This window comes from Rana temporaria, chromosome 4 (assembly GCF_905171775.1).
Source record: "Rana temporaria chromosome 4, aRanTem1.1, whole genome shotgun sequence".
Lineage (NCBI taxonomy): Eukaryota > Metazoa > Chordata > Amphibia > Anura > Ranidae > Rana > Rana temporaria.
The window spans coordinates 474,700,162-474,716,075 of record NC_053492.1 but is presented as its reverse complement, the minus strand read 5'-3'; the positions used below and the strand labels follow the sequence as shown (position 1 = coordinate 474,716,075).

The window sequence follows — 15,914 nt, the reverse complement described above, 5'->3', positions numbered from 1 at the left end:
TATAATGATGCATTATAATAATAATAATAGTGTGTTACTGTGGGGGGCATTAGAGTGTAAGCTCATCTGGTACAAAGACTGGTGCAATTGGCTCAGTGTTCTATGCACAGCACTGCGGTATATGTCAGAGCTATATAAAATAACCAATATATGGGGGGGGGGGGGTATTAGAGTGTAAGCTCCTCTGGACAGAACTAGTGGTCCTCCATGGGGGTCTGAGGACCAATCGCTGTCCTGGTCCATCATGCAGTGATGTGACGTTGTTGCACATTCATGCTCGGAGCACGCTGTACTTTGTGGTTTCCGGCGCTCGGAGGCGGCTCTGACGGCGGATTCCATGTGAAAGTAATGAGTGTTTTGGGTTTTTTATTCGGTTCTCCTCTGCGGCTATTCTCAATGGCTGTGCTCTCTATAGGAGCTTATTCAGCTCGCCGTAATGAGCGCAACGTCTGCAATTCTCATTATTGGAGACGATAAACTCCGGTGGGGAATCTCCATCACTTAACGCTGCTGAATTTCCTCTGATCGCGGGATTTACGAGGACAGGACATGGAATATCATAATCACTGCTACTGTATATCAAGAGACGAGAGTGGTGGGCGGGGTCACTGAGCGGAGGATAGGATCTGGAAAAAAAGATCTGCTTCACATCGTCCAATCACAGCTCTATCACCACCAAACCATCCAATCACAGCACTATCACCACCAAACCATCCAATCACAGCACTATCACCACCAAACCATCCAATCAGGGCACTATCACCACCAAACCATCCAATCACAGCACTATCACCACCAAACCATCCAATCACAGCACTATTACCACCAAACCGTCCAATCACAGCACTATCACCACCAAACCATCCAATCACAGCACTAACACCACCAAACCATCCAATCACAGCACTAACACCACCAAACCATCCAATCACAGCACTATCACCACCAAACCATCCAATCACAGCACTAACACCACCAAACCATCCAATCACAGCACTATCACCACCAAATCATCCAATCATGGCACTGTCACCACCAAATCATCAAATCATGGCACTATCACCACCAAATCACCCAATCATGGCACTGTCACCACCAAACCATCCAATCACAGCACTATCACCACCAAATCACCCAATCATGGTACTATCACCACCAAACCATCCAATCACAGCACTATCACCACCAAACCATCCAATCACAGCACTATCACCACCAAACCATCCAATCACAGCACTATCACCACCAAACCATCCAATCACAGCACTATCACCACCAAACCATCCAATCACAGCACTATCACCACCAAATCATCCAATCATGGTACTGTCACCACCAAATCATCAAATCATGGCACTGTCACCACCAAATCATCAAATCATGGCACTATCACCACCAAATCACCCAATCATGGCACTGTCACCACCAAATCACCCAATCAGGGCACTGTCACCACCAAATCATCGAATCATGGCACTGTCACCACTAAATCACCCAATCACGGCACTGTCACCACCAAATCATCCATTCATGGCACTGTCACCACCAAACCATCCAATCACAGCACTATCACCACCAAACCATCCAACCACAGCACTATCACCACCAAACCATCCAATCACAGCACTATCACCACCAAACCATCCAATCACAGCACTATCACCACCAAACCATCCAATCACAGCACTGTCACCACCAAACCATCCAATCACAGCACTATCACCACCAAATCATCCAATCATGGTACTGTCACCACCAAATCATCAAATCATGGCACTATCACCACCAAATCACCCAATCATGGCACTGTCACCACCAAATCACCCAATCAGGGCACTGTCACCACCAAATCATGGCACTGTCACCACTAAATCACCCAATCACGGCACTGTCACCACCAAATCATCCAATCACAGCACTATCACCACCAAACCATCCAATCACAGCACTATCACCACCAAACCATCCAATCATGGCACTGTCACCACTAAATCACCCAATAACGGCACTTTCCCCACCAAATCATCCAATCAGGGCACTGTCACCACCAAATCACCCAATCATGGCATGGTCAACACCAAATCATCCAATTATGGCACCATCCCCACAAAATCATCCGATCCTGGCACTGTCACCACCAAATCATCCAATCAGGGCACTGTCACCACCAAATCACCCAATCATGGCATGGTCAACACCAAATCATCCAATTATGGCACCATCCCCACAAAATCATCCAATCATGGCACTGTCACCACCAAATCACCCAATCATTTGCACGAGTTCAGCCTTAAAGTGGAACTTTATGCCAAGAGATAAAAATGGGTGAACAGGGAGGATTTTTAATACAGAAGAGACATGCTTTGCTGAAGCTGACGGAAGTCCTGCACATACGAGGGAGTGACATCATCTCGGGCCCAACCAATGACAGCGGCCAGTGATCGACACCCAGAAGCCGGCTGCCTGAAGTTGAATAAATATGAAGAAGATTGTGGAGACTTACGGGAGATCTTCCAGCTTGGAGGCCTCGTGTCTGGGGTCCAGCAGATCGTAGCCGCACTCGTTGTAGATCTCCAGGTAGGAGATGTGGAGGGTGTACACTTTACTGCTGTCCTGATTGGAGGAAGAAGAGGATACAATGAGGCAGTGTTGCCAACCTACCAGATTGAAATTTACTGGCACGACACCCCGAAATTTACTGGCGCAGCCACATTTTTACTGCCATTTCACAAAAGTTACTAAATTACAATTATTAGGTGCAAATTTTAGTATTTAGGCTACAAACAAGTACGCTAGTCAAATAGCAATGTGATTTAAGGTAAAATAACATATTTTTGTTATTTTCGATATAATAAGGGTAAATTATCGCCTGCCTCCATCCCCCTCTGCCATCAACACCCCCTGCCTTCATCCCCTTCTGCGGTGCCACAACCCCCCCCTGACTCCAATCACCCCCTGCCTCCATCGTCCCCTGCCTCCATCCCCCTCTGCCTCCATCCCCCTCTGCGGTGCCACCAACAACCCCTGTCTCCATCCCCCACCCTCTGCAGTGCCACCATCCCCCTCTGCGGTGCCACTAACACCCCCTGCCTCCAATTGCCCCTTGCCTCCAATCTCCCCCAGGCCCCCTGACTCCAATCACCCCCTGCCTCCATCATCCCCTGACTCCAATCACCCCCTGCCTTCATCCCCTTCTGCGGGGCCACCAACAACCCCTGTCTCCATCCCCCACCCTCTGCGGTGCCACCATCCCCCTCTGCGGTGCCACCAACACCCCCTGCCTCCAACCCCCTCTGCGGTGCCACCGCAGCCACCATCACCCCTGCCTCCAATCACCCCCTGCCTCCAATCTCCATGCGCAGAAGCGATCTTGGCTATTTTTACTGGCACATTCCCGCAACCACAGACATTTACAAATGGGGGGGGGGTTTGGGGGGGGAGTGCCCGTTTTTAAGAACTGTCCGTAAAAATACGGACGGTTGGCAACACTGCAATGAGGAGACAGAGAGTAAGATCTGTACAGAAATGTTCAATACGGCTTTGCAGGGATGAGAAACAGAGAGATTGTTCCCTCTGTACAGAGCCCTGTGTTGTTTGTCAACACAGAGCTCTGTGCCCTGATTGGACACAGCCGATCAGCAGGTCCTGGCCCTGAATCACTGGCAGACTCCCCCCTGTATACAATTATAGCAGGTGCGCGCCCTAAACCCGGAAGTAGGCAGCGGCGTCCAGGTATGCTACTTTGCCTACATCAACCACACTGCATTACATTGCGGGTGAGAAGAAGTGGTCAATGTGGTTGTAAAGGCAGAAGGTGCATTCTAGGTACAAGAGTCCCTCGGCCAACCTGACACTCTTCCTCCTGATTGGCTGCTGAGACACGACGCAGCGGCACCATTGGCTCCCGCTGCTGTCAATCAAAGTCAGTCAGCCAATGAGGAGAGAGAGGGGGTGGGGCCTGGTCGTGGCTCCGTGTCTGAATGAACACAGGGAGCTGCGACTCGGCTCCGGAGTCCCCATAGCAAGCTGTTTGCTGTGGGGGGACTCAACAGGAGGGAGGGGCCAGGAGAGCCAAAGAGGAACCTATGAATGAAGAGGGGGGATATCAGGCTGCTCTGTGCAAAACCATTACACAGAGCAGCAGTGGTTTTGTTTGGGGGGGGGCACCGACACTTACCCCATCGGCGACAGACATTGGGGATTAACGGGCACATCGGACAGGAGGACAGGCTGCGGCGGGCATCTGGCAGGGTCTCCCGTGTCCTCTTCCCTTCTGAGATCACGGTGGCTTCCGCCGTGCATCTCCTCCCCTCCTCCTGGGCGTCCAATAGGATCGCCTAACCTTTCAGCCAATCGGGAAATGGGTATCAGACCCGTGTTTGATTGGCGGAGAGGCGATTTAGTGTTAGAAAAGTGAATATTCATTTGCTTTTCTAACACACCTGGGTGGTCTCCGAGCGCAATGCTCTGCGCCACGAGCCCACCCCATTTTGAAGCCTATTAGAGCCTATTCAGGTGCTTAAAAAAAAAAACACAACCTCTGTAATTCATTGCTATGCATAAATCTATCCATTAATCATATAGGGGGTGGCATGGATAGAGGGGGCAGCGTAGGTTTGCCTCCATCTCCCATTTCATGTATGTAAAGAGATTCCCAAGAGACTCCCATTGTTCTACACAGTGGAACCTCGGATTACAAGGATAATGCGTTCCAGGAGAATGCTTGTAATCCAAAGCACTTGCATATCAAAGCAAGTTTCCTCATAGAAATCAATGGAAACGAAAATAATTTGTTCCGCATTGACTTCAATGGCATGCAATACCGCATGTGGCCAGAGGTGGGGCAGGCGCCGGAGAGCCTCGAAAATACTCGGGAACAGCTCGGCTGAACTCGGAAACCCTTGGAAAGGCTCGGGGACTTCGTTTTTCTGAGTATTTCCAAACGGCTCCGGCGCCCCTGTACCTCAGGCCACATGTGGTACTGCACACTCCATTAGCTTGAATTCTGTTGCTTGTCTTTCAAAAAGCTTGTTAACCACTTAAGGAACGCCTCCTGCACATATACGTTGGCGACCGCGACCCGGTCCGAAGCTGCGGGACCCGATCGCTGGAGTCCCGCGATCGGTCCCCGGAGCTGAAGAACGGGGAGAGGTGAGTGTAAACACAGCTTCCCCGTTTTTCACTGTGGCGCCGTCATTGATCGTGTGTTCCCTGATATAGGGAAACACAATCAATGACATCACACGTCCAGCCCCGCCCCCCCTACAGTTAAAAAACACATATGAGGTCACACTTAACCCCTTCAGCGCCCCCCTAGTGGTTAACTCCCAAACTGCAATTGTCATTTTCACAGCAAAAAATGCTATAGAAATGCATTGTTTACTGTGAAAATGACAATTGTCCCAAAAATGTGTCAAAATTGTCGGAAGTGTCCGCCATAATGTCGCAGTCACGAAAAAAATCGCTGATCGCCGCCATTAGTAGTAAAAATAAAAAAAATATTAATAAAAATGCAATAAAACTATCCCCTATTTTGTAAACGCTATAAATTTTGCACAAACCAATCGATAAACGCTTATTGCGATTTTTTTTTACCAAAAATATGTAGACTAATACGTATTTCGGCCTAAACCGAGGAAAAAATGTTTTTTATATCTTTTTTGGCGGATATTTATTACAGCAAATTATATTGATTTTTTTTTCAAAATTGTCGCTCTATTTTTGTTTATAGCGCAAAAAATAAAAACCGCAGAGCCGATCAAATACCACCAAACGAAAGCTCTATTTGTGGGGAAAAAAAGGACGTCAATTTTGTTTGGGAGCCACGTCGCACGACCGCGCAATTGTTAGTTAAAGCGACGCAGCGCCGAATCGCAAAAACTGTCTGGGTCCTTTACCTGCATTTTGGTCCGGGTCTTAAGTGGTTAATCGCGTTACTTGTAATCCGAGGTTCCACTGTACTTGTATTTGTGGTTATAATCTGCATTCATAGGACTTTCCCTACTCGCTGTGGATGGGAACATTCATCTACTTTTATACACTTCAGAAACTCTCTGTATGCGATTTGATACAATCCGATACATTCCAAGTAAACTGATAACCCTCCGATATTAATAAAAGTCGGCTTTTACCTTCTGGAACTCCTCGAATATATAGGAGAGGGTCCTTGGGATGATTCCTCTGTCGCCGTAACGCTCGGCTCCTCCGGTGATCGTGAAGGTTTTGCCGCTGCCGGTCTGCCCGTAGGCGAAGATGGTGCCATTGTAGCCGGTCAGGACACTGCAAAAGATGAAGAAGAAATTCCAAACGTGAGATCTCCGGGACACAACACTAGATCTGAGGATTCAATATAGGGGGGTAAAGTGAGCAGATATTCTGAGGATAGCGGAGATGGAACCTTTCTTGGAGAGCATTGACAGTTCTGGCTCTTCATCGGGAATCGCTCTTTACAATGGAGAACCTGAACTCCAAGATAAATACATTTGGCCCAATACCATTCCTGAATCTCTGCGATTCTTCTGTATTTCTTACAGATCTGTGCAGTAATCCAGTGCGAGACTTCCTGTAATAAAGACCGCTCTCGCTCCTTGTGCAGGGGGACTGGTCTGGTCTCCGCCCCTCCTGTAGTTTCTGTAGTGGGTGGAGCCTGTGGGGTTCCTCCCACATCCCTGCTCTCTCTCCTTGTGCAAGCTGACTGGTCTTGTCTCCGCCCCTCCTGTAGGTTTCTGTAGTGGGTGGAGCCTGTTGGGTCCCTCCCACATCCCTGCTCTCTCTCCTTGTGCAGGGGGACTGGTCTTGTCTCCGCCCCTCCTGTAGTTTCTGTAGTGGGTGGAGCCTGTTGGGTCCCTCCCACATCCCTGCTCTCTCTCTCCTTGTGCAGGGGGACCGGTCTCGTCTCTGCCTCCTCCTGTAGTTTTTCTACAGGCAGCCTGTAGTAGGTGGAGCCTGCTGCCCCCCCCCCCCCCCTGTAAAGAGAACTGGTCTCGTCTCCGCCCCTCCTGTCATTTTCTACAGTGGGTATAGCTTGCAGTTTCCCCGCCCCCTCCTGTAGTTTATTTTATAGTAGGTGAGGCTAATGGGCCCCTCCCACAGCTCTGCTCACTCTCCTTGTGCAGGATGACTGGTCTCGTCTTCACCCTCTCCTGTAGTTTTGTACAGTGGGCGGAGCCTGTTCAGCCCACCCCCCAGCTCTGCCCACTCTCCTGGTGCAGAGACACTGGTCTTGCCTCAACCCCCCTCCTGCAGTTTTCTATAGTAGGTGGGTCGAATGGACCCCTCCCACAGCTCTGCTCTCTCTCCTTGGGCAGGGTGACTGGTCTGGTCTCCACCCTCTCCTGTAGTTTTGTACAGTGGGTGGAGCCTGCTGGGCCCCTCCCACAGCTCTGCTCTCTCTCCCTGTGCAGGGTGACTGGTCTTGTCTCCACCCCCTCCTGTAGTTTTGTAAAGTGGGTGGAGCCTGCTGGGCTCTGCTCACTCTTCTGGTGCAGGGGGGACCGTTCTAGTCCCCGCCCCCTCCTGTAGTTCTCTATAGTAGGTGGGTATGCAGGGCCCCTCCCACAGCTCTGCTCACTCTTCTGGTGCAGGGGGACTGTTCTAGTCCCCGCCCCCTCCTGTAGTTTTTTTTATAGTAGGTGGGGCTAATGGGCACCTTCCTCAGCTCTGCTCTCTCTCCCTGTGCAGGGGGACTGGTCTTGTCTCCACCCCCTCCTGTAGTTTTGTAAAGTGGGTGGAGCCTGCTGGGCCTCTCCCACAGCTCTGCTCACTCTTCTGGTGCAGGGGGGACTGTTCTAGTCCCCGCCCCCTCCTGTAGTTTTCTATAGTAGGTGGGTATGCAGGGCCCCTCCCACAGCTCTGCTCTCTGCACACAGTGATGAGGTCACTGCTACTTTTACAAGGTAATATCTGGGGTGTAAAGGCATCTGGTGCACACAAAGTGAATTTATATTCTTGAGGAATATATTACAAATGAAAGTTTGATGCCCGGAGTTCAGCTTTAACATTTGAGGATAGAAATATAGGAGCTGCCATGGCAGAGGGTTGGAGGGCACCTTGTCAACTTGTGAACTACCTGTTGACAAGTTCTGCTTTAACCCGTTACCAAAAATGTAATGTAAATGTAATAAATTTAACTTAAAAATGAAACAAAGCAGCACATGTCACAGAAGGAGGGGGAGGGGAGTGTATTTTAGGCGTTAGTTCTTCTAGCACAGGGAGTGACATCACAGACCACTCGCCTTTTCTGGGTATTTTTAGATCTATATTTTTGTTTGAGTCTAAATAAACTGGAACTAAAAATGGAGGAAAAAGAGATATTTCAGCTGAATAAATTACAGGAGACAGCGGGTCAGCGAGTGCGCCACAGCTGTGAAATCCACGAGACGCAACACGAGAGGACGCCGCTGTACACCGTACACGCTTCATCTATGGATTTCCTCCAAAAGAGGCCCGGTCACCAGCCTGAACACTGCGCCTGAACACTGCGCCTGAACACTGCCTGTCACCAACCTGAACACTGCCTGTCACCAACCTCAACACTGCCCGTCACCAACCTCAACACTGCCCGTCACCAACCTCAACACTGCCCGTCACCAACCTCAACACTGCCCGTCACCAACCTCAACACTGCCCGTCACCAACCTCAACACTGCGCCTGAACACTGCCTGTCACCAACCTGAACACTGCGCCTGGACACTGCCTGTCACTAACCTGAACACTGCGCCTGAACACTGCGCCTGAACACTGCCTGTCACCAACCTGAACACTGCGCCTGAACACTGCCTGTCACCAACCTGAACACTGCGCCTGGACACTGCCTGTCACCAACCTGAACACTGCGCCTGGACACTGCCTGTCACCAACCTGAACACTGCCCCTGAACACTGCCTGTCACCAACCTCAACACTGCCTGTCACCAACCTGAACACTGCGCCTGAACACTGCGCCTGAACACTGCCTGTCACCAACCTGAACACTGCGCCTGAACACTGCCTGTCACCAACCTGAACACTGCCTGTCACCAACCTGAACACTGCGCCTGGACACTGCCTGTCACTAACCTGAACACTGCGCCTGAACACTGCGCCTGAACACTGCCTGTCACCAACCTGAACACTGCGCCTGAACACTGCCTGTCACCAACCTGAACACTGCGCCTGGACACTGCCTGTCACCAACCTGAACACTGCCCCTGAACACTGCCTGTCACCAACCTCAACACTGCCTGTCACCAACCTGAACACTGCGCCTGAACACTGCGCCTGAACACTGCCTGTCACCAACCTGAACACTGCGCCTGAACACTGCCTGTCACCAACCTGAACACTGCGCCTGAACACTGCCTGTCACCAACCTGAACACTGCCTGTCACCAACCTGAACACTGCCCCTGAACACTGCGCCTGAACACTACCTGTCACCAACCTGAACACTGCGCCTGAACACTGCCTGTCACCAACCTGAACACTGCGCCTGAACACTGCCTGTCACTAACCTGAACACTGCGCCTGAACACTGCACCTGAACACTGCGCCTGAACACTGCCTGTCACCAACCTGAACACTGCCCCTGAACACTGCCTGTCACCAACCTGAACACTGCCTGTCACTAACCTGAACACTGCCTGTCACTAACCTGAACACTGCCTGTCACCAACCTGAACACTGCCTGTCACTAACCTGAACACTGCCTGTCACCAACCTGAACACTGCCTGTCACCAACCTGAACACTGCCTGTCACCAACCTGAACACTGCCTGTCACCAACCTGAACACTGCCTGTCACCAACCTGAACACTGCCTGTCACTAACCTGAACACTGCCTGTCACCAACCTGAACACTGCCCCTGAACACTGCGCCTGAACACTACCTGTCACCAACCTGAACACTGCGCCTGAACACTGCCTGTCACCAACCTGAACACTGCCTGTCACTAACCTGAACACTGCCCCTGAACACTGCCTGTCACTAACCTGAACACTGCCCCTGAACACTGCCTGTCACCAACCTGAACACTGCCCCTGAACACTGCCTGTCACCAACCTGAACACTGCGTCTGAACACTGCCTGTCACTAACCTGAACACTGCCCCTGAACACTGCCTGTCACCAACCTGAACACTGCGCCTGAACACTGCCTGTCACCAACCTGAACACTGCCCCTGAACACTGCCTGTCACCAACCTGAACACTGCCCCTGAACACTGCCTGTCACCAACCTGAACACTGCGCCTGAACACTGCCTGTCACCAACCTGAACACTGCCCCTGAACACTGCCTGTCACCAACCTGAACACTGCGCCTGAACACTGCCTGTCACCAACCTGAACACTGCGCCTGAACACTGCGCCTGAACACTGCGCCTGAACACTGCCTGTCACCAACCTGAACACTGCGCCTGAACACTGCGCCTGAACACTGCCTGTCGCCAACCTGAACACTGCCCCTGAACACTGCCTGTCACCAACCTGAACACTGCCTGTCACCAACCTGAACACTGCGCCTGGACACTGCCTGTCACTAACCTGAACACTGCGCCTGAACACTGCGCCTGAACACTGCCTGTCACCAACCTGAACACTGCGCCTGAACACTGCCTGTCACCAACCTGAACACTGCGCCTGGACACTGCCTGTCACCAACCTGAACACTGCCTGTCACCAACCTGAACACTGCCTGTCACCAACCTGAACACTGCCTGTCACCAACCTGAACACTGCCCCTGAACACTGCGCCTGAACACTACCTGTCACCAACCTGAACACTGCGCCTGAACACTGCCTGTCACCAACCTGAACACTGCGCCTGAACACTGCCTGTCACTAACCTGAACACTGCGCCTGAACACTGCGCCTGAACACTGCGCCTGAACACTGCCTGTCACCAACCTGAACACTGCCCCTGAACACTGCCTGTCACCAACCTGAACACTGCCTGTCACCAACCTGAACACTGCCTGTCACTAACCTGAACACTGCCTGTCACCAACCTGAACACTGCCTGTCACCAACCTGAACACTGCCTGTCACCAACCTGAACACTGCCTGTCACCAACCTGAACACTGCCCCTGAACACTGCCTGTCACCAACCTGAACACTGCCTGTCACTAACCTGAACACTGCCTGTCACCAACCTGAACACTGCCCCTGAACACTGCGCCTGAACACTGCCTGTCACCAACCTGAACACTGCCTGTCACTAACCTGAACACTGCCCCTGAACACTGCCTGTCACCAACCTGAACACTGCCCCTGAACACTGCCTGTCACCAACCTGAACACTGCGCCTGAACACTGCCTGTCACCAACCTGAACACTGCGCCTGAACACTGCGCCTGAACACTGCGCCTGAACACTGCCTGTCACCAACCTGAACACTGCGCCTGAACACTGCGCCTGAACACTGCCTGTCGCCAACCTGAACACTGCCCCTGAACACTGCCTGTCACCAACCTGAACACTGCCCCTGAACACTGCCTGTCACTAACCTGAACACTGCCCCTGAACACTGCCTGTCACTAACCTGAACACTGCCCCTGAACACTGCCCCTGAACACTGCCTGTCACTAACCTGAACACTGCCTGTCACCAACCTGAACACTGCCTGTCACTAACCTGAACACTGCGCCTGAACACTGCGCCTGAACACTGCCTGTCGCCAACCTGAACACTGCCCCTGAACACTGCCTGTCACTAACCTGAACACTGCCTGTCACCAACCTGAACACTGCCTGTCACTAACCTGAACACTGCCCCTGAACACTGCCTGTCACCAACCTGAACACTGCCCCTGAACACTGCCTGTCACTAACCTGAACACTGCCCCTGAACACTGCCTGTCACCAACCTGAACACTGCGCCTGAACACTGCCTGTCACCAACCTGAACACTGCGCCTGAACACTGCCTGTCACCAACCTGAACACTGCCTGTCACCAACCTGAACACTGCCCCTGAACACTGCCTGTCACCAACCTGAACACTGCGCCTGAACACTGCCTGCCACCAACCTGAACACTGCCTGTCACCAACCTGAACACTGCGCCTGAACACTGCCTGTCACTAACCTGAACACTGCCCCTGAACACTGCGCCTGAACACTGCCTGTCACCAACCTGAACACTGCGCCTGAACACTGCCTGTCACCAACCTGAACACTGCGCCTGAACACTGCCTGTCACCAACCTGAACACTGCCCCTGAACACTGCCTGTCACTAACCTGAACACTGCCTGTCACCAACCTGAACACTGCCTGTCACCAACCTGAACACTGCCTGTCACCAACCTGAACACTGCCTGTCACTAACCTGAACACTGCCTGTCACCAACCTGAACACTGCGCCTGAACACTGCCTGTCACCAACCTGAACACTGCGATGAGAGCTTTTCTTTTGTTGTGCTGTTTTTTGCTGTGGCATGTATTTTGTGATTTTTAATTAAAGGAGGAGTTTTTTTGGAGTGCGGCTGTCCCAGTTTTTTTCCTTCATCCTAACCTGAACACTGCCTGTCACCAACCTGAACACTGCCTGTCACCAACCTGAACACTGCGCCTGAACACTGCCTGTCACTAACCTGAACACTGCCCCTGAACACTGCCTGTCACCAACCTGAACACTGCGCCTGAACACTGCCTGTCACTAACCTGAACACTGCCTGTCACCAACCTGAACACTGCGCCTGGACACTGCGCCTGAACACTGCCTGTCACTAACCTGAACACTGCCTGTCACTAACCTGAACACTGCCCCTGAACACTGCCTGTCACCAACCTGAACACTGCCTGTCACCAACCTGAACACTGCGCCTGAACACTGCGCCTGAACACTGCCTGTCACTAACCTGAACACTGCCTGTCACTAACCTGAACACTGCCCCTGAACACTGCCTGTCACTAACCTGAACACTGCCCCTGAACACTGCCTGTCACCAACCTGAACACTGCCCCTGAACACTGCCTGTCACCAACCTGAACACTGCCCCTGAACACTGCCTGTCACCAACCTGAACACTGCGCCTGAACACTGCCTGTCACCAACCTGAACACTGCCCCTGAACACTGCCTGTCACCAAGCTGAACACTGCCTGTCACCAACCTGAACACTGCGCCTGAACACTGCGCCTGAACACTGCCTGTCACCAACCTGAACACTGCCTGTCACCAACCTGAACACTGCGCCTGAACACTGCCTGTCACTAACCTGAACACTGCCTGTCACCAACCTGAACACTGCGCCTGGACACTGCGCCTGAACACTGCCTGTCACTAACCTGAACACTGCCTGTCACTAACCTGAACACTGCCCCTGAACACTGCCTGTCACCAACCTGAACACTGCCTGTCACCAACCTGAACACTGCGCCTGAACACTGCGCCTGAACACTGCCTGTCACTAACCTGAACACTGCCTGTCACTAACCTGAACACTGCCCCTGAACACTGCCTGTCACTAACCTGAACACTGCCCCTGAACACTGCCTGTCACCAACCTGAACACTGCCCCTGAACACTGCCTGTCACCAACCTGAACACTGCCCCTGAACACTGCCTGTCACCAACCTGAACACTGCGCCTGAACACTGCCTGTCACCAACCTGAACACTGCCCCTGAACACTGCCTGTCACCAACCTGAACACTGCGCCTGAACACTGCCTGTCACCAACCTGAACACTGCCTGTCACCAACCTGAACACTGCGCCTGAACACTGCCTGTCACCAACCTGAACACTGCCCCTGAACACTGCCTGTCACTAACCTGAACACTGCCCCTGAACACTGCGCCTGAACACTGCCTGTCACCAACCTGAACACTGTGCCTGAACACTGCCTGTCACTAACCTGAACACTGCGCCTGAACACTGCGCCTGAACACTGCCTGTCACCAACCTGAACACTGCGCCTGAACACTGCCTGTCACCAACCTGAACACTGCCCCTGAACACTGCCTGTCACCAACCTGAACACTGCGCCTGAACACTGCCTGTCACCAACCTGAACACTGCCTGTCACCAACCTGAACACTGCACCTGAACACTGCCTGTCACCAACCTGAACACTGCCCCTGAACACTGCGCCTGAACACTGCCTGTCACCAACCTGAACACTGCGCCTGAACACTGCCTGTCACCAACCTGAACACTGCCCCTGAACACTGCCTGTCACCAACCTGAACACTGCCCCTGAACACTGCCTGTCACCAACCTGAACACTGCCCCTGAACACTGCCCCTGAACACTGCCTGTCACTAACCTGAACACTACCTGAACACCGAGAATGCCCGTATAAGAAAAGAAGAATAAAAGTATTTAAAATTTTTACTGGCAACGTTTTTATTTTCCATAAATAATTTTTTGAATTACTCTTAAGCTTTTGAACTTGTTAACGTGTCATCCAGTGACTCAGCAAGCTCTCCGGTGTCTACTTGTAAAAGGCGCGGTTTGCTGCATTGCGTCCCACGCTGGAACGCATGCGGCGACCGCGCGATGACGTCATCGCCCGGCACCGCGTGCGTTCCAGCTTGGAACGCGGAAGTGCCGAGCACAATCAGCGCTGCATTCGGCACACATGCCTCTCAGGTATAAACAGAACGGCGTGTATTACACACGCCGTTCTATTATTGTCAGCCGTACTCGGCCACGCTACAATCACTGGTACCATCTAATCCCCAATCTGGACATCATACCACACTGGATCTACGTTGCCATGCTGCCATTCCTGGGGACACCCTAAAGAGATCATCCGCCAGCGAACCCCGCACTACAGAAACCTTGCTGCTAAATCTACTACAACTTACATCCTCTTCAAACGGATAAGTAGCAAGCACTACATTTGTACTGCTCTAGAATTACCTGCACCATATATTGCTTCTACTATGTACTACTTAAATCTGGCAACTTAATCACTTAAGCCCCCGGACCATATTGCTGGTCAAAGACCAGAGCACTTTTTGCGATTCGGCACTGCGTCGCTTTAACTGACAATTGCGCGGTCGTGCGACGTGGCTCCCAAACAAAATTGGCCTTTTTTTCCCCACAAATAGAGCTTTCTTTTGGTGGTATTTGGTCACCTCTGCGGTTTTTAGTTTTTGCGCTATAAACAAAAATAGAGCGACAATTTTGAAAAAAAATAATATTTTTCACTTTTTGCTGTAATAAATATCCCCCAAAAATATATAAAAAAACTTTTTCCCTCAGTTTAGGCCGTATTCTTCTACTTTTTTTTTTTTTTTTTTACGAAAAATATCGCAATAAGCTTATATTGATTGGTTTTCACAAAAGTTATAGCGTTTACAAAATAGGGGGTAGTTTTATGGCATTTTTATTAATATTTTTTTTTTTTTACTAGTAATGGCGGCGATCGGCGTTTTTTTCGGTACTGCGACATTATGGCGGACACATCGGACACTTTTGAATTTTTTTTGGGACCATTGGCATTTTTATAGCGATCAGTGCTATAAAAATGCATTGATTACTATAAAAATGCCACTGGCAGGGAAGAGGTTAACACTAGGGGGTGGGGAAGGGGTTAAGTATGTTCCCTGGGTGTGTTCTAACTGTAGGGGGGTGGGACTCACTAGGGGAAATTACAGATCGCTGTTCATACATTGTATGAACAGACAGTCAGGCATTTCTCCCCTGACAGGACCGGGAGCTGTGTGTGTAAACACACAGCTCCCGGTTCTCGCTCTGTAACGAGCGATCGCGACCGCCGGGCATGCGCGTGGGCGTAAGGAGCGAGCGGGGGGCACGCGCCCCTATTGGCTGCTGGGAGAGATGACGTAGATTTACGTGCTCTCGCCCAGCAGAGCTGACCTGCCGTCGTAAAACTGCGGTGGCTGGTGGGCAAGCAGTTAATCCTAACCTACTAATCCTAACCTAATCCTAACATAAACCTACTGCTTATGATTAGTTACTGTGCCTGC

The 15,914-nt window shown here is 51.4% G+C and overlaps 1 protein-coding gene across 1 annotated transcript in view; it reads right to left on the bottom strand.

Annotated features, from left to right (window-relative positions):
• The window catches only part of KIF6 (kinesin family member 6), a 336,021-nt gene that overhangs the window by 275,365 nt on the left and 44,742 nt on the right, over positions 1 to 15,914 (bottom strand). Inside the window, exons 4-5 of the mRNA XM_040347859.1 lie at positions 6,132 to 6,279; positions 2,504 to 2,613 (exon numbers count right to left, since the gene is read on the bottom strand). Coding sequence (XP_040203793.1) covers positions 2,504 to 2,613; positions 6,132 to 6,279 — 258 coding nt within the window. The remainder of the gene's footprint in view (positions 1 to 2,503; positions 2,614 to 6,131; positions 6,280 to 15,914) is intronic.